This window comes from Trichomonas vaginalis, chromosome II, assembly GCF_026262505.1.
Source record: "Trichomonas vaginalis G3 chromosome II, whole genome shotgun sequence".
NCBI lineage: Eukaryota > Parabasalia > Trichomonadida > Trichomonadidae > Trichomonas > Trichomonas vaginalis.
This window is the reverse complement of record NC_067204.1, coordinates 23,704,468-23,729,414: the sequence shown is the minus strand read 5'-3', so window position 1 is coordinate 23,729,414 and position 24,947 is coordinate 23,704,468. Positions and strand designations below refer to the sequence as shown.

At 34.5% G+C, this 24,947-nt stretch overlaps 12 protein-coding genes across 12 annotated transcripts, besides 1 other annotated feature; 6 read left to right on the top strand and 6 right to left on the bottom strand.

Moving 5' to 3' along the window:
- Positions 1-677: 677 nt before the first annotated feature.
- On the top strand, positions 678-3,003 carry TVAGG3_0598160 (uncharacterized protein; the record flags this gene model as incomplete). Its single annotated transcript, XM_051239689.1, has 1 exon — positions 678-3,003. A coding segment is annotated over one exon (2,326 nt), but the record flags the coding sequence as incomplete, so codon positions are not given.
- An 812-nt stretch (positions 3,004-3,815) lies between these two features.
- Positions 3,816-6,371, top strand: TVAGG3_0598150 (spatacsin family; the record flags this gene model as incomplete). The annotated part of the gene is made up of 1 exon (XM_001323500.2): positions 3,816-6,371. One exon carries the CDS (start codon positions 3,816-3,818, stop codon positions 6,369-6,371), a length of 2,556 nt encoding a protein of 851 aa, XP_001323535.2.
- An 894-nt stretch (positions 6,372-7,265) lies between these two features.
- On the top strand, positions 7,266-8,307 carry TVAGG3_0598140 (cysteine-type peptidase protein; the record flags this gene model as incomplete). The annotated part of the gene is made up of 1 exon (XM_051239688.1): positions 7,287-8,036. One exon carries the CDS (start codon positions 7,287-7,289, stop codon positions 8,034-8,036), a length of 750 nt encoding a protein of 249 aa, XP_051097512.1.
- A 455-nt stretch (positions 8,308-8,762) lies between these two features.
- On the bottom strand, positions 8,763-9,718 carry TVAGG3_0598130 (uncharacterized protein; the record flags this gene model as incomplete). The annotated part of the gene is made up of 1 exon (XM_001323499.1): positions 8,793-9,686. The coding sequence occupies one exon, from the start codon at positions 9,684-9,686 to the stop codon at positions 8,793-8,795; it is 894 nt and encodes a 297-aa protein (XP_001323534.1).
- A 647-nt stretch (positions 9,719-10,365) lies between these two features.
- TVAGG3_0598120 (cysteine-type peptidase protein) lies at positions 10,366-11,213 on the bottom strand (the record flags this gene model as incomplete). Its single annotated transcript, XM_001323498.1, has 1 exon — positions 10,443-11,192. The coding sequence occupies one exon, from the start codon at positions 11,190-11,192 to the stop codon at positions 10,443-10,445; it is 750 nt and encodes a 249-aa protein (XP_001323533.1).
- A 1,125-nt stretch (positions 11,214-12,338) lies between these two features.
- TVAGG3_0598110 (uncharacterized protein) lies at positions 12,339-13,688 on the top strand (the record flags this gene model as incomplete). The annotated part of the gene is made up of 1 exon (XM_001323497.1): positions 12,339-13,688. The coding sequence occupies one exon, from the start codon at positions 12,339-12,341 to the stop codon at positions 13,686-13,688; it is 1,350 nt and encodes a 449-aa protein (XP_001323532.1).
- A 528-nt stretch (positions 13,689-14,216) lies between these two features.
- Positions 14,217-14,771, top strand: TVAGG3_0598100 (positive regulation of mesenchymal stem cell differentiation protein family; the record flags this gene model as incomplete). The annotated part of the gene is made up of 1 exon (XM_001323496.1): positions 14,217-14,771. The coding sequence occupies one exon, from the start codon at positions 14,217-14,219 to the stop codon at positions 14,769-14,771; it is 555 nt and encodes a 184-aa protein (XP_001323531.1).
- Positions 14,772-15,462: 691 nt separating this feature from the next.
- Positions 15,463-17,607, top strand: TVAGG3_0598090 (uncharacterized protein; the record flags this gene model as incomplete). The annotated part of the gene is made up of 1 exon (XM_001323495.1): positions 15,463-17,607. One exon carries the CDS (start codon positions 15,463-15,465, stop codon positions 17,605-17,607), a length of 2,145 nt encoding a protein of 714 aa, XP_001323530.1.
- A 1,805-nt stretch (positions 17,608-19,412) lies between these two features.
- On the bottom strand, positions 19,413-20,356 carry TVAGG3_0598080 (transcription-initiator DNA-binding domain ibd family; the record flags this gene model as incomplete). The annotated part of the gene is made up of 1 exon (XM_001323494.1): positions 19,472-20,314. The coding sequence occupies one exon, from the start codon at positions 20,312-20,314 to the stop codon at positions 19,472-19,474; it is 843 nt and encodes a 280-aa protein (XP_001323529.1).
- Positions 20,357-20,492: 136 nt separating this feature from the next.
- Positions 20,493-20,609: a mobile genetic element.
- A 201-nt stretch (positions 20,610-20,810) lies between these two features.
- On the bottom strand, positions 20,811-22,049 carry TVAGG3_0598060 (uncharacterized protein; the record flags this gene model as incomplete). The annotated part of the gene is made up of 1 exon (XM_001323493.1): positions 20,811-22,049. The coding sequence occupies one exon, from the start codon at positions 22,047-22,049 to the stop codon at positions 20,811-20,813; it is 1,239 nt and encodes a 412-aa protein (XP_001323528.1).
- Positions 22,050-22,234: 185 nt separating this feature from the next.
- On the bottom strand, positions 22,235-22,894 carry TVAGG3_0598050 (uncharacterized protein; the record flags this gene model as incomplete). Its single annotated transcript, XM_001323492.2, has 1 exon — positions 22,302-22,883. The coding sequence occupies one exon, from the start codon at positions 22,881-22,883 to the stop codon at positions 22,302-22,304; it is 582 nt and encodes a 193-aa protein (XP_001323527.1).
- Positions 22,895-23,203: 309 nt separating this feature from the next.
- On the bottom strand, positions 23,204-23,764 carry TVAGG3_0598040 (rRNA binding; the record flags this gene model as incomplete). Its single annotated transcript, XM_001323491.2, has 1 exon — positions 23,239-23,748. One exon carries the CDS (start codon positions 23,746-23,748, stop codon positions 23,239-23,241), a length of 510 nt encoding a protein of 169 aa, XP_001323526.1.
- Between the last annotated feature and the right edge of the window lie 1,183 nt (positions 23,765-24,947).

The following is a 24,947-nucleotide window of genomic DNA, read 5'->3' as shown; positions in this document are numbered from 1 at the left end:
ACACGATAGTTACGACATTTATGCCAATAAAGTACGTTTTCACTCATCTATTTACATATTGTTGTAATTAGGTGAATTGGAAATCTGATTGAAATATGATAGAAAGTAATAAGAAATTAATTTAAAATTTACTGTATTAGTGGCTTTTCACAAAGTATAAAATTGTTTATTCTGCTATTTTTCTCCAATTATCCAATTTCATTGATATGAAAAAAAAAATATCGTTCCTAAAAAATATATATGAACTCCATTACCACTCTTTTTGAGCTTCCAAAAGAGCTTGGTACGGATCTTTCTGGGACAAAAGTATCTATTGCAGGCAAATTTTCACTATTGCTTTTTGATAAGGAGAATTGAAGCTTCATTCTTCGGCAGTAAATTCAATTATCCTTTCAGAGACAGGAGTTAACAGTTTTGCCTGGATAGAAACCACAATCTCCAAGCAAGAGTTACTTGCTGTTACAAAAGGAAACTCATTAGTTATTTATGCCTTTGAAAATATTAAAACCGACGCTTCTCCTTTTGATTCGTCTGCAACCGTTTATTCATTCTCTCCAAGACAACTCAACGAGCATATCACTGAAATCATTTCGCTTCCATTAAAGTCGTCAACCGCAGAATTAATCAGTTCCGGCTTAAATAAAATCATATTTATTGATCAGAATAATAAATTCAATATGTACAATATTTATCCTGACGGAATTTACCAGCGCTCAATTATTGATGTTCAAAATTGTTCAATTTTTGCTTTTGATGGCAACTTTTATGCCGGTTTGTCATCAACTGAACTTCATACATGGGATAACAACTTAACACATATCGCTTCATCCGTCGTATCTGGTTCAAATATCATAGCAATCGGGCCAAAACAATTTATAGTCACAATTCTCAATCAAGCAAATCTTTACGACATTGACTGCAAGCTCGTTCGCAAGTACTCCATTTCAAACCAGAATTCAGAGTTTGTTTCGATACTTTCGGAGAATGACGTTTTTTCATTACCAAAAGAATACAAACTCTGCAGCGCAAACACATTCTTACCACTTTTCTTAAACAGTAATAACGAAATATGCACAATAAACGATGATATTTACATGCAAAGAATTCTTGACATTTTCCCTTTGTCCGTAGCCATTCCAATACTATCTAGCCGTGTCGGACAAGTCGGAACTGGCACAGAGTTTCTTGCTGAATCAGCAGTTAAAGCAAGAAATGTAGGAATGATTGATAATTTCATTAGAACTCAAGAAACAGCATCAGTCATGACATTTATGGACTCAATATTCAACAAACTCAAAGAGCCCAAAAACAACCAATTTATTTTTGCTGTTTTCCCTGTAATTTCGTCTTATTGCGTCAATCAAATCAAAGGAGGCAAGAAAGAGTTCAGCGACGTCCTTGTAAAGTTCCGTTCCCTTATTGCCCCTCAAGTTATCCAGCAGCCGAAGCCTGCAGTCCAAGAGCAGCCAAAACCAGTCAATACTCGTCGCATTAGAAAAGAGGAACTTGTCACTTTTTGTATCGAAGCTCTTAAGAAGAATAATGTTACACAATCACTTCCTGTTCTTAAACTCAGTTTCCCTGATTTTACGAACTCATTCCACTTATTTCGGACAATTATTCTTCAGCAAGTTTGGGTTCACGTTTGTTCGAACCAATTAAACGAAGCAGCCAAGTTAATTGAAGAACTCGGTGAAGTTCCAGGCGAACACTTCAGAGAGATGTGGAGACAAACAACGAGAAACAAAACACGCCAGTTATTATACGATTATTTACATAAACAATCGTTGTTGTCCGAACAAGATGAACAAAACCATCAAATACTTTTAAAGATAACGACGAAGTACCCCAACACTTCGTTCTCCGTTGCACAGAAACTCTCTGTTACTCAGCCATTCAAGAACGTTTCAGATGACGCGAAATTACCTCCTTGGAAACCAATTGTTGATTTGACAGCCGATTACAATGAAAATGCAAATCTCACTTTTTCAGAACTATTCAAAATTCCACCTGAACCGATAGTTGAATCACCGAGGTATTTCGTGGGAAACATTGCTCTCATTGAAGCACAATCACCAAAGACAATCAAGATGCTAACAATAGAAGGAACAAGTGTCGAAAGATTGTGGGTTTTGCATTGCGAGCATCGCGTTCTTGATATGCATGAGATGTTTAAATCCGAAATTGAAAAGGCAAAGAACGTAAATCCAACACCAAAACTTGTTTGTTTGAAATTCATTAACACATATCATTCACAAATGAATGTTTATGAATTGGAAACATTGTTGGATGTCCTTTGCAAGAATGGTTTCTTCGCACAGTTCGAATTGGATGATTTCGAATTGTTACTTGTCAGAATTTGCAAGAACAAGTTTTTGTTCGACCAACAATGGTGGTCAACAACAAAACTTGACTTCACAGACTTCTTCAAGAAATTCGCTTCATACTGCGCCAAGAAATCTCTTTTCATGCCATTCGAAATGTTCGTAATTTCACATCCTAAAGCCAAAGAAGTTGATTTGAGCGATCTCCAAGAACCATTGATCAGATTCATCTGGGATTTGTGGGTAAAGAGAGATCCAGCGGCTGCAACTTTAAGTTGCATGCAATTTATTGCTAAATCAAATTCAACAGATCCGATTGAATTATGGAAATCTCTTCCATCGGAATCTCTTGCTCCTTTGGCTTCTTTCGTTTGGAACAAAGACCCTGAGAAGTTCAAACCAGGATCTCCAGAAACAATAGCTTTGAGCGAAAGACTTAAACAGGAATATCCTCTTTTGAGTAGTTTAGTCAAAGGAGAAATTCCTCATCCGAAAGGTCCTGAAAAAGTGAAACCGGAATCGAAATGGAGATCTCCAATTTACACTTCAAAATACGACTTAGAACTCCATGATTTGATACAAAGTCATTTCGATTTCGATTTCTCCAAAGTATTCACTAATTTCTACGGAAATTACCCAGGACAACCGAATTATCCTCACTTCGACCACCCAGAATTAATTGCTGCCCCCGCAGAACCTCCTTACGTCCATTACGTGAAATCGATGTTGCCTGTTTCCGCGTTCCAACAAGCTGTTGAAGACGGCGTTGATGAGCAGAAGTTCAAAGATTTGTGCCATCAATGCATGAAAGAGGCTTTGACAGACCAAGAAGTCAGATTGGCCGCATTGACATTCATCGAACTCACTGACATCAAATTCGGTTTCGATTCGGCAACTGATTACAAGATGGTTTTGGCAATTTACGACAAACTCGCAAGTGGAACTAACGACAACACAGAGATTGTCAATGATTTGTCACAGATCTTCTTGACACATAACTCTGATGCTGCTGTCCGCCTTCAAAAGAAGCTCCAACCATCCGAAATCGATACGTTTTTGTTGACAACTTTGTTAGGTGTCAGATGCGGTTTGCCACTTGATTACACACCAATTGTAAACTTCTCGAGAAGACCAAGACCCGCAGAACTCTTGTTGTTCATTGATAGAGCTGCTGAGCTTGGTGCAAACTACCAGATCTCAGAGGTTGTTAAAATTGTTCAAGCGGAAATGCCTGAATCAAAGGATAATCCTCTCAAAGACCACCTTTTATTCCACTTAAACCAGTCGTTACCAGCCGAGGAAGGACCCTCATCAAACGATGTTCCCCCTGCTTTAGTTATTTTCAGGGCTGTAAGGAAGGCTGGACCACAGCAGCAGCAAGCCGCTTTGTTACAAGAAGCTTTGAACAGAAAGACACAATTATACGCATTATTGGCCACTTCTGTTGACGATTCAGATAATCTTTTATGCGCATTAGTGACATTGATGACCATGGTTGATGCTCCACCACCTATTGATGTCCAGTATCCACCAGCGCATGATAAGATGGTTCAAATGTTCATGCAAGTCCTCATGAAATTATTATTGTCAAAGAAGTCAATGGAAGCAATGCAAGCTCTTGAGTTATTCAGTGACTCATCAATTGTTGTCAGCTTGGTTCACTTCTACAGATCAGTAGAACTGTTTTCTTTCAGAAGAACAGAAAAAGTTTTGCCACAGCTCAAGGAAAAGCTTTCTCAAGCTACAATCGAGGATGATTTGCTCGGATCCGTTCCTGTTGATGTCATCAAAGACTCTTTCTTCCAAATGAACGATCTTTTGATCAAATTATGTTCAGCTCGTTCCCAGATCCATGTTTTCAGGTTCTTAGAGCTCCTTGATGGCTGCCCAGTCTCCGATTTCCTCAAACCTCGCGTTGCTCTCTGCAAGAAGATTTCGACATTTGAGAACTTCAGAAGGGCCATTGTCCACTGCGATTTACTTGGCGCACCAGATAAGATCGTTTCCGACCTTATTTTGAACCATTCCCTTGCTTTGGGACAAGCCGCCGCAGAATGTCTCGGAACGTCATCAGCAAACGCAACAAAGCAATGGCTTACGTTCCAGTATTCGACAGCCGCCACTCCAGCCCAAGTTTTGGAGATCCACAAGCAGATATCTTCAACAATCCAAAATGCGGATCCAATTTTCTTCGTAACATTATTTGCCGCATTGTTACCATATGCACAGCCCACGTTCTCCACGGAAATCGCCAAATACGCTCGTTCTCTCTTCAAAGATGATTCATCGAAACTTTGCAAGCACTTAGATGCTCTTCTAGTTCATCTCCAGATCTGTTCCGATAACAACATCGAAGTCAATGGTCCTCCAGGTGCTCCACCCTCTTTAAAGGATCTTTTGACACTTTTATTCCCATTAGTAGAAATCACTGATCTTTCAACGAGTGTCAACTTATCTTTAGCCTCTCCTCTTCTCTTTAACCTCGAAACTCTTCAGAGATTCTTCGATTCCAGTGTCGACAAAGCCATCGATGTTTGTTTAGACACAAGAAGAGTTTCAGATGCAAGGTTGCTTTGCGAATGGCGAAACAGAGATCCACACAACATCCATCTCCTTGAAACAGTTCAATCCGCAATAACAGGCGATTGCATGACCGCCGAAGGAATCGAACTGCTTAAGAACTACGGAAATACAACAGGAGATTTGGAGAATATGTTGGATAACGTCGCCAAAAACAAACAATGGAGATTTGTTTTGATTTCTTTGCATTACAAAGCAGCGAAGAAACTAAATTTTCCAACACAAAACATATTGAGGCAAAAGACAAGCGAGTTTATCGAATCAAAACTCTCAATAACTTACTCGGAGTGGCCATTGATTTCCCAGTTGATCAAAGCTTCACAAATGACACAACAAGAAGCAGCGAAATCACTGGCGAATTCATATGCAAACCACGTACAAAACGTGTTAGTAAAACATGAATCAATTGGTGGAACAATTCCTGTTGACGATTATACGAACAATTTCCATGATTTCACAAAACTCTGCGATTCTCCATCATTAATTGGGGAAAACTTGTTCCAAATTGCACAGAACCTTCCACGAGGAACTCCTCTTTCCGTGAGAGTTAATCTCCTTTTGCATTCATCAACATGCACACCAGATATCGATGAATGCGCCGAAACATTGGATTCTTTGATCGACACATTGACAGGAAACAATGAACTCAAGCTCATCATTGACATTGTTTCCGTATTCCCTGATCCTGCCTTGTTGCCAAGATACTTCCAGTATCTCATTGCTCAACAGAAATTGGACACTTTGCCACATGGCCAATTATCCGAAAAAGTTGGACGTGTTATAATGAACTGCGCAAGACACGTTCATCCATTCGAGCCACAGAAGTACTTCGACTTGACTTTGCAGTACTCATTATTCAGAGATCACGCAGAACTTCAAATGGAATGTGGAAGTAGATTACTTCAAGGAGTTCCTGATAAATCACAACTCCAAGAAGCATCAAGACATTATCTTTTGGCATTGGCTTATTTCCTTCATGAAAAATGCTACTCACTTTCCATGGAATGCCTTAAGAAACTGTCTTTGATCTCTTTGCAATTGGAAGTTCCTGAACCAAGCATTTTGCACTTGGACAAGCAACAAGTTCTCCAGTTAATGTGCACAAAGGACTTCCCATTTGCATTGACAATTGCTGTTGCTTTTGATATGGATACAGAAGCAAATTGGGCTGAAGCTCTGTACGCACAAAGCGTTCAGAACAAGGGCGAAGACTTCTTGACTGCGTTCCAATACTTCAGACCAATAACAAGCAATTTATGCGATGGTGTTGTGAGAAAGTTCAAGGCTTCAACACAAGATGAAGGACAAAAGGATAGAATGAAACAATTTTTGTTGAATATTCCTAACTTAGTTGAAAGATACAGAATTGCTAAGTCCCTTGACTTCCAGGATCAGATTGAATCAATGAAGGAAGTCAACCCTGTCGTTTGCGAATGGTGTGAACGCGTACTTATGAGTAAGCAATAAATAATTATTTATTAATATTGATTGATTTTTTATTCATTGTCTATTCTGTATATTTTGTCAATATAATGTTGTTATATGAATTCCCAAACTTTTCTCAAAATGAGAGAGTGGAAATTCACAAAAGAATAATTCGATGAAAATAATAGTGAACATTAAAGATATCCAAAAAGCGTTCATGCGCTAGTATCCATGATACAAAATATTAAGAATTTTTATGTTAAAAACTAATGTGAATATAAAAAGCAATAAAATCAAAATGAGGAAAAGAAAATAGAAGATAGGAGGAATAAAGATAGGAAGATATTCAAAAAAAGTGCACCGTTTATGTATTTAGTGTGTTATATGAAGATATTTAAGGAGTTTATAAACAAAAACGAAGAATTAAGGAAGAAATCATGATAGAACAGAGTAAATAGCAGGAATTAATGAACATAATGTATGTAGTTTAAGTAGATAAACATATTTATTGCGTTTTTTAAAAAAGTTTTGTTTAAGGAAAAGAAATGTTTTTATTGATATCATAGCATGTCAGTACATTAATTTGAATGATTAGTATATTTAGTGACATTTAGCATTATTCGAGTTTTGTATTGTTTTCAATAAGTTCTCTTATTCATAGCTTTGTGGACTTTCGATACAATGAACATTCACTCAAATCAATAGACAAATGCCAAACATAGACGTTATAGAATCAATATATGTTGTCAGCGAGAAAGCTGCCTGTAGCGAAATAAAAAAAAAGCAATAAAATTTTGAGAATAACCTTATTGAACAAAGAAACTATCATGTATTAATGTTTTAAAAAGGGAGAAATCAAAAGCAGAGAAAATCATCGCGCGGTTCTTCACATTCTCAGAATTGATATGATAGTTCAATAAAATAAAACTTTTGATAGGAACCATCACTTCACTTGCGATGGCTAACAAACTTATCGATCCAGCAACATCACCACACGTCAAAGATGTCACTAAAGTTGAGCTTCCTGCTACAATGGAGAAGGCCGCATTGTTCGTTGTCAACGATTACAACGGCACTAAGTACGATCTTGGTTTAGGTCCAGATAACGATGGCTACCACATGTCCAAGCTTTTCTCCACATTCGGCTTCGACTGCTACTATCTTCGCAACGCTCGTAAAGCACAGTTCCTTCAATATCTTGGCCACTTCTTCAAGAACGTCACAAAGCACATGGCTCTTTTCTATGTCGGCCATGGCACAAACATCAAAGACTTAGATGGTGACGAGGACGACGGCTTTGATGAAGCATTGTTCTTTGTCGACGGTGTTGTTGTTGATGATGTCCTTATCCACCACCTTATCGAGAACAAGAACCCAGAGTCAGTTCTTACATTGATCACTGATGCCTGCCACTCCGGCACTATCTGGGACATCCAGTCCGGCAACTTCAAAGGCCGTGAGCTTCCAGCTAAGATCATGTCCATCTCAGCAGCAGCAGATAAGCAGACAGCTAAGCAGACCGTTGTCGAGAAGATGGAGCAAGGCATGTTCTCATACAACTTCAGAAAACTCATCAAAGGCGACGCTAACTTGAAGCCACGCGACTTGAAGAGAGGCATCAAGACAGCTCTCCAAAAGTTCAGCCAGACATGTGCTATTGCTACAACATCTGCCGAACTTCTCGACATCCCAATCATGCAACCATAATTTTTTTTATTTTATAGCAAAATCATATGTTTATCTCTTTTTTATAGTGTCTAAACATTCTATTTTTTTATCGGTAGAATCTATTATCGATATTTTTTTTTGTTGAGAAATTTATTTTTTGATTTCAGATCATGTGATTTTGATATCGTATTCATCATTCAATGCATTTTGTTTGTTTGTTTGTGATATGTAATCAAAATGGATCAATATAGACAAAAGAATTATCGATTATTTTACACACTGTTATTCATTTCTTCGTTATATGCATAATAAACTATATGTGCATGTCATGATCATACTGTGATGATAAAATGTTCAATAATCACATTCTGTGAGTTTCTCGCACTAAAAAAATCATGAAACACAAAATAAAAACAACGTTCGATGAATCAAATGTACAGATTTGCTAAATAATATTATATTTTGATATCATCTTACAAAAATAGAATCACTTACATTTTCGCTTTTCCTACTTCCTTCATAATTTACCAAAAGCTCATTCACACTCGCATCAACAACTGACAATAAAAATATATCATTTTGTTATTTAATGAAAATAAATCATTATAAAAACTTTTGAATAATAATCTTAATTTGATGTTCAATTTCTAAACAACAACATCAGCATAACCTTTTCATTAATGGCTCTGAAGTTTTTTGTTAATAGTAGCTATCTCAAGTGCCTAAAATAATTCAAATTCGATGAGTTTAAATAATAAATAATGCATATCAAATATAGTACTTTATTCTTTCTATTTATTGATGGAGAGGAACAACACCACGAACTTCTAAAGATCTCTGAAGTCTTGTGAAAGCTTTGCTATCACCAGTAATTTCAGCGGTAGACTCTGGCACCTTTTCAGCTTCATAAAGAGGTTCGTCAGCAATATACTTTTCTAAATGGCTGACCTTTTCTTTCTTTGGACGAGATGCGATTTCCTTATTCCTTTCTTCTACTTCCTTAGCAGCTTGCTTTGTATTTTCGAATTCAGGAACAAGAGCATCTTCTACTCTCTGTCTAGCAATACGATTATTTTCTTTGATGATCTTTCTAATGCGCATTTTTTCAGCAACAGGCATGTTTTCTGGTAAGTATGCATTGAGAATGAGGTCGTGCTTTGGCTTTGGATCTGGTTTTGGTGGAATAATCTTATCAAGATTATCTGGAACAGCAGGAACATCACCTTCAAGGTAATCTCCGATGCCATCATGATATTCTTCATCATGGACTTCTTCAGCTGGATCAACGGCAGTAACAGTTTCTGTTTCTTCGATCTGTGGTTTCTTTGGTTGGGTAATAAGTTTTGCGGAGTTGTAAGATTCATCTGATGTTGGTAAATTAGCTTTCTTTGGCTTCTGATTGACTCTGTTTTCGTATTTATTTGGTTTGTATTTCTTTTGAACTGGTTCTTCGCCCCAAAGGTCAACAAGTTCTGTTTTCGGTGGTGCTGGTCTCTTTTCTATATTTGGACGTGGATGAAGTGGAATTTTCACTTTCTTTTTTTCAACAAGTCCATCATCTTCTTTGAAGAGTGCTGAATTTGGAACGATATCTGGTATTTTTTCCTCACTCTTCTTGATTTCTTGCTGAAGGACAGCCTCTGCGACTGCTTTTTCACGCTGTTGCTTCTTCCTATTTCCCTTAGGCATTTTAAATTCTTCCCGAGAAGCCACAAAAAGACGATAGAAGACATTTTTGAGCAAAATTTTCGGATTGTTTTAGGCACTTGAGATAGCTACTATTAACAAAAAACTTCAGAGCCATTAATGAAAAGGTTATGCTGATGTTGTTGTTTAGAAATTGAACATCAAATTAAGATTATTATTCAAAAGTTTTTATAATGATTTATTTTCATTAAATAACAATATGATATATTTTTATTGTCAGTTGTTGATGCGAGTGTGAATGAGCTTTTGGTAAATTATGAAGGAAGTAGGAAAAGCGAAAATGTAAGTGATTCTATTTTTGTAAGATGATATCAAAATATAATATTATTTAGCAAATCTGTACATTTGATTCATCGAACGTTGTTTTTATTTTGTGTTTCATGATTTTTTTAGTGCGAGAAACTCACAGAATGTGATTATTGAACATTTTATCATCACAGTATGATCATGACATGCACATATAGTTTATTATGCATATAACGAAGAAATGAATAACAGTGTGTAAAATAATCGATAATTCTTTTGTCTATATTGATCCATTTTGATTACATATCACAAACAAACAAACAAAATGCATTGAATGATGAATACGATATCAAAATCACATGATCTGAAATCAAAAAATAAATTTCTCAACAAAAAAAAATATCGATAATAGATTCTACCGATAAAAAAATAGAATGTTTAGACACTATAAAAAAGAGATAAACATATGATTTTGCTATAAAATAAAAAAAATTATGGTTGCATGATTGGGATGTCGAGAAGTTCGGCAGATGTTGTAGCAATAGCACATGTCTGGCTGAACTTTTGGAGAGCTGTCTTGATGCCTCTCTTCAAGTCGCGTGGCTTCAAGTTAGCGTCGCCTTTGATGAGTTTTCTGAAGTTGTATGAGAACATGCCTTGCTCCATCTTCTCGACAACGGTCTGCTTAGCTGTCTGCTTATCTGCTGCTGCTGAGATGGACATGATCTTAGCTGGAAGCTCACGGCCTTTGAAGTTGCCGGACTGGATGTCCCAGATAGTGCCGGAGTGGCAGGCATCAGTGATCAATGTAAGAACTGACTCTGGGTTCTTGTTCTCGATAAGGTGGTGGATAAGGACATCATCAACAACAACACCGTCGACAAAGAACAATGCTTCATCAAAGCCGTCGTCCTCGTCACCATCTAAGTCTTTGATGTTTGTGCCATGGCCGACATAGAAAAGAGCCATGTGCTTTGTGACGTTCTTGAAGAAGTGGCCAAGATATTGAAGGAACTGTGCTTTACGAGCGTTGCGAAGATAGTAGCAGTCGAAGCCGAATGTGGAGAAAAGCTTGGACATGTGGTAGCCATCGTTATCTGGACCTAAACCGAGATCGTACTTAGTGCCGTTGTAATCGTTGACAACGAACAATGCGGCCTTCTCCATTGTAGCAGGAAGCTCAACTTTAGTGACATCTTTGACGTGTGGTGATGTTGCTGGATCGATAAGTTTGTTAGCCATCGCAAGTGAAGTGATGGTTCCTATCAAAAGTTTTATTTTATTGAACTATCATATCAATTCTGAGAATGTGAAGAACCGCGCGATGATTTTCTCTGCTTTTGATTTCTCCCTTTTTAAAACATTAATACATGATAGTTTCTTTGTTCAATAAGGTTATTCTCAAAATTTTATTGCTTTTTTTTTATTTCGCTACAGGCAGCTTTCTCGCTGACAACATATATTGATTCTATAACGTCTATGTTTGGCATTTGTCTATTGATTTGAGTGAATGTTCATTGTATCGAAAGTCCACAAAGCTATGAATAAGAGAACTTATTGAAAACAATACAAAACTCGAATAATGCTAAATGTCACTAAATATACTAATCATTCAAATTAATGTACTGACATGCTATGATATCAATAAAAACATTTCTTTTCCTTAAACAAAACTTTTTTAAAAAACGCAATAAATATGTTTATCTACTTAAACTACATACATTATGTTCATTAATTCCTGCTATTTACTCTGTTCTATCATGATTTCTTCCTTAATTCTTCGTTTTTGTTTATAAACTCCTTAAATATCTTCATATAACACACTAAATACATAAACGGTGCACTTTTTTTGAATATCTTCCTATCTTTATTCCTCCTATCTTCTATTTTCTTTTCCTCATTTTGATTTTATTGCTTTTTATATTCACATTAGTTTTTAACATAAAAATTCTTAATATTTTGTATCATGGATACTAGCGCATGAACGCTTTTTGGATAATTCTTTTATAAATTTTTCAAAATTTTTTTCAAAATTCAAAAAATAATTTATAATTTATTCATTTTCCTTGTTAATTTATTTAATACAAAAAATTCAGATTTATACAATTATCTATTTTTACTTATAAATCAATATTTTAACATTTAAATTCACATTATATCTTAACTATCTATTTTTAATATTATTTTTCGTGACATTTTCAGGTATATTCGATTTATCCCATTCCAAAACAGATAAAAATACCAAATTATTAACAAATCATTGAATAATTCATATTTTCAAAAAATTCATCATGTCAGAATTATTTCTTATCCTTTATATTTAAAAATAACTACATATACCCTAAGTTAACTAATACTATATCTATTTTTACGCATTTTGATTCAGAAATGAAAAAAGAAGTCAATCCAAGGACTCTCTTCATCCAGAAGATTGCTCTTTTGACAGTTACTGCAGCATTATCTCTCTTCTTTGCAACACACCACATGCTATATTTATGCTTTTTCTTCATTCCAATTCTCTTTGTTTTGCAAAATGCTCCAGATTATATAATGCTTAACACTCAAGATGATGTCAACAAGAAATTTGGACCTCCAAAGATCGGAAAAGAAGAAGCGGCAAACTATCTAACAAAATTTTTAGAAATTTTATGGCCAAATATTTTTTCACAGGAGCGTGTCGAACAATTCAAGGAAAGTTTACAATGGGTGGTCGATCAACAGAAGATTCCATACTTAGAAAAACTTATTCTCAAAGAAATTAAACTTGGCAATACATCCCCTCAGATTACCTTCGTTAAAATACCAGAAAAACCAAAAGCAGCAAAGAATTCTCTCATATTTGAACTACAAGCAATCTACTATCCAACCTTTGTTTTAAATTCAGTACTATTTTTGAAAAATCCTTCAATCGATGTCAAAGTTTCTTTCAACAATCTTACTGTACAATTTGATATGCTCGTTCAATTTGAGTTCAAAGAAGAGCCAGAATTACCCGAAATTCCGTTTTGTACAGCAATGGACTTTTCTCTTACCAAGAATCCACAAATTATTGGTTTTGATGTCACCGTTGCTAATATGACATCATTATTTAACGGCGAAGATCTTAAAAAGAGAATGAGTTCAGCTGCATCAAATACAATTTGGGGATTATGTGGCCAACCGAACGGATTCCTGTGGGAAAGAAACTCTAGTGTATGGAAGATTGCAACAGTATTTGGAAAGTTCGCAATGAAGAGAAGCAGCATGAAATTACGTGATTTGAGAAGAGATTCACAAATCAGGCAAGATGCTCTTGAACATATCAGGAAATATAAGATTGCAATGCCATTAGCCCTTGTTTGTACCGCTTACAAAGATGCAGAAACAACAACAAAATATTTCCAAATGCTGGTCGATTTTTCGGACAAATACAACATCGATGCATTCGATGATTTCGTAGCCAAGGTCAGCGGCTGGAATCCTTCGCCAGATGAACTGACATCAATAATGTCATTGACATATGACTTCATTTTCGATTGGTTCTCGAAGTTTAGCAAGAGAAACATCGAAATGAAGAAAGGCTTGACAAAGGAATGCGAAACAAGAATCGGAAAGATTATGACTTTTATTAACTTTCTTTCTTCGCAGAAGAAGAACTGTCCTCAAGCTTTCGAGAAGCTTGGCGTTGAACGCAAGATTGACCTTCTGTTCAACGTTATTTCGACAACACAAAAAGAATTAATCAAAAATAGAAAATGAAATGTTTTAGTAAACTATTTTATATTTAATAACCCTATCATCATTTTTCTTAATCCTATTTCTTACATTATTCTTATTTTTCATGACAATATTTATTTAATATAGATTTCAAATTACAATCAAAAAGCTACAATATTAGAACAAAAGTGGATAAATATATTAGTTTGCTAACTTAGTACATGGTATTCATGATATTCATGTTAGATAATTCGCATTAGAACATTAATTGACCTAAATTGAGATAGTATAATGGTATATTTAGTCGTGTTTATCAAATAGATTTAGTATTAGAAACACAGCTTGGCATAACAATCTCAAATCAAAGATAGTATTTACTTTGGTAGCTAAGGTACATAAAAAAGCTGATTTGAATCAATGTTTGATTGCAATTCTCAGCAATATCCTTTATCTTTGTGTTAGATTTTACTACTTTGATCATAAATCGCCTTCACAATCCAATTATAATTGATTTTTCAAAACAAAAATTTTAGAAATGGCGCCAAAATTTTGGTAAATCAAAAAATTATCATGGATGATCTCAATTCAATGAATATTCAAGGCATGCCAAATTACGGCGAGTTAAATATTGACAATCAAGCCATTAATCCTTTACCTCAAGCTGATAAACAAAAGATTAAAAGACCTCCAAATGCTTTTTTATTATTTTGTCGAGATAAAAGACAATCTGCCCGCGGAGAAAATCCAGATATGAAAAACGTTGATGTATCTCAGGTACTTGCCGATCAATGGAAAAATCTTGATGATACAGAAAAATTACACTACAAAGCTTTAGCAGCAGAGCAACAAAAGCTTTTCAAGGAAGAAAATCCAGATTATAAGTATGAAAAAGCAAAAGCCAAACATATGATTAACAAAATGAAACTACGTCCAGAGTTTAAAAATGTTACAAATGTTTTAGACGTCAAAACACTTTTAGCAATGCCAATAGATGATGCAAAAGCATACATGCTTTACATTGCAAGCCAGTCAATACCACAAAATCAAATAAATGATCAAAATGTTAATCAAAATTTTCAAATGGACAATTCTCAAGCTAATCAGCAACAATTACCAGGAATTTAATCAAAGCTAGTTACAAATCAGATCTAAATTTAATGATTGCAAAAATTTCAAAATTTTGATTCATTGATGACTTTTACAATCATTTTCCTTTCACAAGATTCATTTTAGATGTTCATTTAAATAATGTGTCAATTGATTCACATCTATTCTATTGTCATTTTGATTTATTTGGGAAAATTTCGTCCAGGTCAGAATTTGAAGCATGTTTCCCAAATAGAAAAAACATCTCATACTTGTAATGAGATTTGTTCATATTTATTTCGAATTCTTTATAAACCAGAAAATTAGGAATAAAAAGAATATACATGATACCTTTTTATATGATAATCATTAGATATAAGTTTTTAAATACCCAAATATCATATTTCATAAAAGTTATTTGAGAAAATTATATCTAAAATATTGGAATTGCTTTTTGTTCAAGGAACTAGATGAATTAAGGATCATTATGCACAAAATAAGCTACAGCATCTTCAGTTGTAAGTAGTTTTGAAGGATATCTGGATAATATTGAATTTTGAATTGTAACTTTTTTATTTCTGAATGATATTCTGATTTTTATAATGTGCTTTAAAGATAATGCAACTGGATTTTGAAGATTACTATTGCTCTTTGCTAGAATTGAATTATGGATTTCAGTTTATAATAAAAAATTTTTTTTGTGTAATTTTTTTTTTAGAATAAAAATTAAATGATGAATAAACAAGGCAAAGCCAACGAACAAATTCCTCGCAAGCAAGAGGGCGAAAAAATATTCGGGGCTCCGCCAAAACAAGTTAAGCGTGACGAGAAAGCAGTAAACAACCGTCAATCCGGAATTCCTGCTAAGAAGTCCTCGAAAGCGGACAAAACATCAGCACTCGTTGTTTGCACAAATCAAAACGCACCAACTGCATATGACAAACAAAATTTCAAAGCAGATCGTACTAATAAATCAAATGAAAGATATCAAAATCGTGATATTGACGATGATGAAGATTTCGTTATTACAACAGATAATGTGAAGCCTCTTCAGACACCAGATTCAAACCAAAAGCGTTTTCAGCCAAAAGGTTCTAAGATTGGAGCTTCTCCAAAGATCAACGCCGACGCCTTAGAAGGTGATGATGTTGAAGAAGTCGAAGTTATTACATATAATAAAGGCAAAAAGGGAAGTAATGCTTCTGCAAAGAAATTTACAACAAGACGTAGTTCCACAAATACACAAAATTCAATTCAACTCGAACAAGAAATGGATGAAGAAGAAGATACTGATGACGCACGCTCAGCTTCCACTGCTCATTCAGTTAGAATCAATAAAAACGAAGATGACGACGAATCTCAGCATTCTCATAGACACCACAGAAGGCATTCCAGATCAAACCGCTCTCATCACCATCGCCGTGAGACATCCGGCAACGAATCATATGTTGACGACCAAAACGTCGACCAATTAGCCCAAGACCGTGCTCTTTCTGCAGAGCAGAACCAAAGCGAAGAAGAAAATACAGATGAAGGCGAACAGGACAAACCAAAATCAATTCTTAAGAAGAATTCAGGCGCTTCAACCCCAATTAAAGACGAAAACAAACTTGCATCCGACGAACAAGGCAAATTTACACTCTTTGACGGCATCCTCGACCAACTTAACAATTGTTCGGATTCCGCAATGCAGAAACTTTCACAGTGGCAGCGCCAACTCCTTCGTTTTCTTTCTCCTCTTGAAGAGCAGCAACTCCAGCACTGGTATCTCCTCACAACTGCCTACTTAGAACAGCAAGGAATCACACATGACGAAAAGAGCCTTGCTTTTCGCGAAGAACTCGACGCAATTGTCGAAGTTGTCATGGAGAAGCATGGGTTCACAACTTTACAAGGAGTTCTCCACAGAATGAGAGTTTTCATCACTGGTCCAAGAAAATCTGGCAAATCGACACTTTTATCATTAACCGCCCAACGTGCTTTGATCGAGCTTGCTGCCGGAACAGAGTGGAAGCACACATTTGTCTTTGCCTATGATTTTGCCACTAATTCACACACTGTTACTGACAACGCCGAGCTATACAAGACATTTGTCAGGGCCACATTTGCAGGATTATCCGCGCAAAGGCCATTATTATCAGAGCACGCTGCAGCGCTTTCCAAAGCCTTCTGTGATGTTGTTGATGGAAATCCATTGCTTCCTAAGTCATTCACAGCATCAAATGACTTCAGATTGCTTGTTCCACAGATCTCCTCAATTCTTTCCTTCCTCCAAGAGTGCTGGCGCGATGAAGACAAATCAGCTTTCATTGCAAACGCTGTCGCTTTCCCACAGCAGATTTCAGCAGTTTTCGGTTTCGATAGATTGCTCGTTATCGCCGACCACTTCGACGCTTTCGCAACAGAGATGTCTCCACAAGAATTGTACGTAATTGGAAACGTTAAGATCTTGCTCAACACAAGCAATTTCATCGTTGCAAGCCAGTCGCAAGAAAAAGCGGCAGAAATTGCTAAACCAGCTGATATCGATGATGACGATTTGACACAGTCACTTTGCAAGTTATCTACACTCGATGTTGTCAATGAGGATCCTTTCGATGGTGTCGAATTCTCTTTGACAATCGAGAACTCAGCAAAGAGAGTACAAATCAACTTCCCACTCTTCGGAGGTTGCCCAGCTTTCCTCGTGATGTGGAACGAACTCAACGATCTCGCCGCAAAACATGAGGCGGCGTCGAACGGAGAAGATACTGAGGATGACCCTGAGGAAATACAGATACTCCTTGTGAACAAGGCAACTGAGATTTTCAGCGCTTTAACTGAAGGACAAAGTGACATTGTTGTGACTGCTGTGAATAAGATTAATAAGAAGTAAAGATTTTTTTTTGAGTTTATGAATATTATTAAATTGACATTTTTGTATTTTCCTGATTTTTAAACTATAGTATCTCAGGCTTTTTTATATAACTAGAGGTAATCTTTTAGCAAATTGAATCATATTTCGTAATTTTATGAATTTCATTAGAAATTCCATATACCATCATAGTTATATAAAGATATAACTTGTTAATGAATATCTATTGACATTTTTTTTTGGAAAAACCGTTGGGTAATTTCAGAAGATAATCAAAAATCCTGAAATTCGTTTTTACTCTATTTCAGTATTCATGGTGGCCGATCCCGTATATGTTGTAAACCTTTCAATTTTATATAGCATTTGACAAAAGATTTCTTTCAAATTCATTATGTCGGGAAGTGAAACCACTGGTGATTTTGGAAGGAAAAAGAGAATATTTTATTTGATAGGATTCATATTTAGTTCATTATCCTCATACTATTCACGATTATTTATATTTAATCAGAAAATTACGATATCAGAAAACGTTGTTTGCAATAATTTTCAAGGTTCATGGTTTGTTACACTATTTATGTCCATTGGTATGTCATCTAGTTGTATAATTTATCTAATAAAGAGCAATAGAGCAACAGATACCGATCTGAAATTTTCAAAAATTCCTTTTGTTCAATATTTACACGCCTTCGTACCAGCATTGATCGATATTATATATTCATTCTTGAAAGTATCCGCAAATATGCAAAATTCGAATTTGAGCATTATTATGGCCAGAACCTTTGTCCTTATCTTTGCAATCATATTTGAAACATTTTATATGAAGAAAAAGTTATATAAGTACGTGATTTTTTCCATGATTCTCATATATATTGGACTTATCATTATTGGGATTACAATTAGCTATGCACTTATAAGTAAGAATTTTACCAGTCAAGATTTGATCATAGTTATTATACAAATCGTAGCTCAAGCATTGTATGCTTTCAAATCTATCAGGGAAGAGCAATTATTAAAGGAAAACGATATAACTCCAGTTTGGTTATGCGGAGTTGAAGGAGTATATTGCTTTTTAATTGTACTTTTCATAGTTTATCCAATTATTAACTTTCTTCCAGAAAATTTATCAAAAAATTTCATAGTCAAAGAAAATTTATGTAGTTCATTCATTGTCTTAGTTCACTCGATCATCCTAATCGTAACATTCATCTTCCTTACGATTATTTTATGTTTCTTTAATATTTCAGCTCTTGGAATAAAAGGAACTTACAGCGGTACAAAGTTTTTAGTCTTAGATATAGTTATGGCTTCAACAGTACAATGGATAATTAATTTGATTATTTATTATTCAACAAAAGGAAAATATGTGAATGAAAAGTGGGACAATTTGAGTTATGCTAGACTAGTAGGGGTCATTATTCTTATTATTGGTGCTGCATTTTATACGAAGTTAATTAGATTGAAATGCTTTGAGTACGAGGATCCAGATATTTCTATCATCAAAGCACACCTTAATTATGAATCAAGTAGTGATGTTCCTTCAATACCGTGAGATTTAAATTGTTTTGTTTAGTTATACTTTTTAATTCGGTCCTTTTATCTACCATGAGATTTCAAATATTATTAAACTTAATATTTTGCGAAATATTGAATTAATTTTAATTTTTTTTTTAATATTTGAATTATTTTAGAAGTAATCGAATTACAGAAACCATGGACAGATTTCATACAATATAAATCTCCTTTTTTAATTGATATTGATTTGAATTCATTCAATTCAAAAAACAATTCATAGAAACTAACTCAAAATATGTTTCTCTCATATGTCTTTTGAATTTATAAAAAAGGTAAGTAATATAAAACAAAACAATCAAACAATTTATTATTATTAATACAAATACTCTATTCTAGGATGCACAGTGAATTCATAAGCTTTGGGATTTGGTGTTGGAGGAGGTTCAGTGTTCGTAGTCAGCGTTGGAAGATTATTATTAGTATTATTAGTGTTATTATTGTTCTGGCTATTTGGTGGTGGTGGCGGTGGTGGAGGTGGTGGTGATGTTTGTGGAGGTGATGATGGAGGGGCAGGTGGCGTTTGTGGTCTTTGTAATTTTTGTTGAAGTGCAGCTGCCTTGAATTGAGCTTGTGCAGTTAATACACTGTGATACATGTTCAAAATTGGGGCGTATATGCTTTTTGGAGGTATAAGTGGATTGTAATGCGGTTTTTTGGTAGGATCATCAACTAATATAGGTAAATCTGATACTGGCACAGGATAATTACGAATTGTCCATGCTCGTAATTCATTTCTTTTGGATCCTATGTAGTCAAAGTCTTTAGGAAAGAAATGATAAATTTCTTCTTTATCTGTATCTGCTCTATTTAACTTTAATTCATAGCCAAGTTCACGCATAACAGTATGTAGAGATGATTTGCTTTTATTTAAGAGATATTGGGATCTTTTCTGGTTAACACCTAAATAATGAGGACAAAATGCATAACCACAAACTAAGCATCGAATAAAATCGTTAGGCTCATTGCGGTGACAGAATCTTCTGATGAGATTGAAGATTTCTAAAAAGATATTTTGTTTTGAACCTCTAGAAATTCTGTCTGCTAAATTTGAAATATGTTTTTTCATTTCCATATATGTGACCTTATCACTTTCTGAAAGTTTGTCAAAATAAGGGGGAAGACCATTCTTAGGTGCTTCTTCTCCCTGATCACTCATAAAAAAAATTCAAGCTTTTTGGACTTTTGTCAGGGGCGCGAAGCATCCCAAAATTTTTGGATCAAACATAATTTGAGTCAAAAATAATCGTATGTTGGAGAATTTTTTTGGAGCATTTATTGGCAGGAGGCTGCTCTGCACGCCGATAGAATGCCCAATATATACTATGTGTTAACAATGTACTTACGGACGTATGACAATATCTTCAATTCTGGTGTTTAAGGTTAATTATCACATATGCATCACGCCAGTTGTCAAAAATTTGAATTAAAATCAGATGAGCGTAAGTGCATCCTTATGGTTAAAAAAGTGAAGAAATTAAAAACCATCATTTGAGTACTTTCTGAGACTTTGCTGACATGAAACCTAGGTTTACATGTCAGAAGTGTATTGACAAACAATCAATATATTAATATAAATATATACAAAAAAAGACAATAAAAATAACAAATTTATTCCTTAATCTATTAATATAAATATATACAAAAACGACAAATTATTCTTGAGGAGCAGGTTGATTTTCTTGGTTATTTTCTTCATTTTCTTGATTATTTTCTACTTTTTCTTCGTCAAGATTTTCTTCTTTTGTTTTTTCTTCTTCTTCATTATGTTTTTCCTCTTTTTCTTCATTCTTTTCTTCCTCTTTTTGTTCATTCTTTTCTTTTTCTTCATTCTTTTCTTCTTCTTCATGTTTTTCTTCTTCTTTTTCTTCAACTTTTTGTTCTTGTTCTTGTTCATTATTTTGTTTTTCTTCTGTTTCATTTTGTTGCTTTTCTTGAGTATTATCAGCCCTTGTTTCAACCATTGATGGTTCATCAACTTCAGGAGCAGGATGATTGTCTTCTTCTTGAGGAGTTGGATCCTTTCCCATCAAAATGTCTCTGATTTGTTGTTTGTACTTTTCAGAGAGTTTTTCTTTCTCTTCTTTGAGTTCTCTGTTCTTGTTGTAATGATATTTCGCGGCGTCCTTGAATTTTTCCTTTTCTTCAATTAATTTGGTATTTTCTTCTTCTTTGGCTTTGAGCTCGGCTTCTAGCTTCTCTTTTTGGGAATTAGATGAATCTAATTGTTCTTTTATGCTCTGAATTTTTGAAGTAAGTAATTTCATTCTTCCATCTTTCAATTCGAGATCTTCTTTAAGTTTTTTGTTCTCTTCAACAAGTTTATCGTATTCTTCTGCTTGTTTCGAGTGATCACTGATGTTTTCTTTAATGTATGCTTTAAAATCAGCAAAATCTTTAACATAAGAGGCTTTACTGGCCATTATTCGGTAATTTTGTTGCACATTAGCAATGAATTGACGAAGCTTAACTTCGTTCTCTCTAAGCTTTGCATTTTCCAACTTGAGAGCTTGACATTCGGAAATTTCGACCAAAGCTTCATAGTATTTGTTGCAAATATCAGATGTCACTTGATATAATTTTCTAAAGTTACTGGACAAGTTTTTACAACCAGCTGACGTTATTTCGAAGGAATGTTTGTAAGAATCAAGTGTAGATGTGGCATTTTTCAGCATCGCTTCATTTATGGCATTTTGCGTTGCAAGCTCATTCCCTGTTTCCAATAAAATCTGCATCAAACTGTGAACTTTTGAATTAAATGCTGTAATATGAGAATTGTAAGCATCAGAGACGCCTGTTTTGAATTCAAATGTGTTTTTTATTTGATTATACATATCAGTAACAACACGCAAGAAGTCTTCCTGCGCTTGGATGATTTTTTCTTGTTCACTCATTAATAGTCACTTTTTTGGCACTTTTGTATAGTTCCATTATTATTTTGTAAATTTAATGATTTAAAATAGGTTTATAGATCATATAACATATATTTATTTAAATATTTTTGATAATAAGAATAAATAGCAAAATCTAATCCACAAGTCATTAATTATTATCTTGACTAATAATTTTCTATCTGGATCTGCTTTATTTTATTCAAGTAACAAGTTGAGGAAAAAGAAAAAATTTTATATGAAGAGATATTTTTATTAAAGGAACATTCTCAATTGGTTATCAAGTTTCTTGTAGAAAATAAGACCGAATATAAGGAGGATTTGGAAGCAAACAAAGAAGATAATTGATCTTGTCATAGAAGAACTTCTAAGGCTTCCAAATGTGTCACGGACACGATCGTATGAGCTTCTAATCCAACTATCCTGTGCTTGTCCACTTGTTTCAACAAGAGATTTAAGAGATTCGATAAGTTGCTTCTTGAATTCTTCCATGTCATCAACAATCTGTTTCTTTGCACCTTCAACAAGTAAAGCTACATCTTGTTTAGTTTTAGCAAATTCAACTCTCATTGCATTGAAATCTTTACGAAGTAAAGCATCTGCAATTTCAACTCTTTCGAGAATTTCGTTGATCTTTGATCCTATTTCGAATTCAACTTCTTCAGCTGTAACACTCTTGTCGACTTGACGAGCAAGTTCAGCTAATGACCACAAAATAGCTTGTTCTTCTTTTGCAATCGTGGAATTTTCTTTTAATTGCTCTCTATATTTTTCAACAAGGTTTTCCAGTTTTCTGGAAGAGCCCATGACTGAGAAAAAGCAGAAGAGTCCAAACATTTCAATTTGACGTACGATTATTGTAAACTTTGACAAAATCGATTTCACTAAGGAAAGACTCAATAAAAGATACTTTTATCAGACCAATTCCTTGCGGATTTACATTCGTATCATATAACACTACTCTCCTATATATGGATATTCGCATAATTTAAAAAGATATATATATAATAAAAATTAAGCTATCATTAGATACATTTAATATTAGGTCAGATATATCTTTGGCACAAGCTTTATCAAAAAGGATACAAAGCTATTTCAGATTCTGGATTTTGAATTGATTTTGGATTTGATAAAAAAAATGATTAATTAGGTAAAAAATATATGTATTTCTAAGATTGTATGTATGCAAAATTTACTTAAGGAGTGTGCCGTTGAACTTCTGAACGAACCATTCCTTAGCTTCCTCACGCTTTACACGCTGGTTTGGACCAATGCGGGACTGGCAGTGCTTGCGGCGGGAAATACGGTTGCCTGGGCGCTCAAGAACAACATAAAGATCCATGCCATGGATACCGATATCACGATCGTACTTGAGACCAAGATCGATGTGCTCCTTGATGCCGAAGCCGAAGTTGCCTTCAATTGAGAAGCAGCGTCCGGAAATTTCATAATCGTGGACTTGGAGAGCGCGGTTGAGGATTTCAAGAGCCTTTGGACCACGGATTGTAGCATAGGCAGCGATCTTATCGTTACGACGGATGCCGAACTTTGGAATTGTACGATGAGAACGGGCAAGCATAGCCTGCTGCTTTGTAAGCTGTTCAATAACACGGGAAGCACGTGTAACCTGGTCACCGACAGCACCTGGGTTGATGTTGATGCAAAGCTTTGCAACACGGATCTCGTTGAGCTTGTTAGACATCGAAAGGCCGACCGAAACAACCGTCAAAACCGAAGATTTTGCGCTCTCTAGAATATAGCAAAAGAAATATATCCAACATATTACGAGTATCATGAAAACATCAAAATCTTCTTTTTATAATGAAATCTTAGAGAATTTTCAAATCTTACTCCATATCTTAAGAAATGGCATTGTTATGACAAAGTAACGAATTCTTAAAGTTTCATAATTAATTTCAAATGAAATAAAGAGATTTTAAAATTATTTTGCATCGGCACTTGTGAAACAAGATTACATCATTGCAAATCAACAGACATTATATATTTAATATTGCACAATGTACACCCTTAAAAGAGAAATATTTTCTCTTATGATTTATTTGGAATAAAGCGAATTATTTAAAAAGAGGAACATCTCATGTGAGCAATATGATAAAAGATTAAGGATTTTCGATATTATGGTATAAATACGATTAATTTTAATAGAAAACAACAATAACTGTTTAAAGTATCACATAATATAAATAACTTACTGGAATAGACTATTTATTATTCTATTCAGCTTAATAGGGAACCTAAATATCGGAACATCATATTTGGTATTAATTACATCGTGTAAAAAGAAGTAAATATGACTTATAAGAATGCAGTATATGCATGGGAGAAGCTGAGTTTTGAAGAAATTTGGAGATGAAGAATTGAATATAGATACGACAACAATATGGTATATTGGTATATATCCTGCTGGAATTGGGACAAAAAATAAAGCAAGAACTCTGTTGTCTGGAAAAATTTTTGACCAATAATATAAAACATAATCAACAAGAATACTGCCTAAAAACGTTAATGAAAATTTAATTGCAAAAATCCATATGAATACACTGCCGAATATTATGAAGCAAATGAAATCGAGAGGTAGACCTTGATAATTTAAACTCTCTAATTGTGTAAGGTAGGTTAAAAATAGATACACATTAAATATAGACCCTAAGCCAAGTCGTCCAAAATGGAATAAAGATGTAAATAATCGCCAGTATTCTTTGTTATGAATTATTAAATCGAAGTTAAAATATAATTGATAATCATCAACTACTTCAAGATAGAGTAGAATTGACATTACAAGTGAAATTATTGCGAAAATAGATGATATATTGGTAAAATTAATCTCCATCTAAATTCCAAAAATATTCTTTAGAAACCCCTATTTTAAAATATCACACC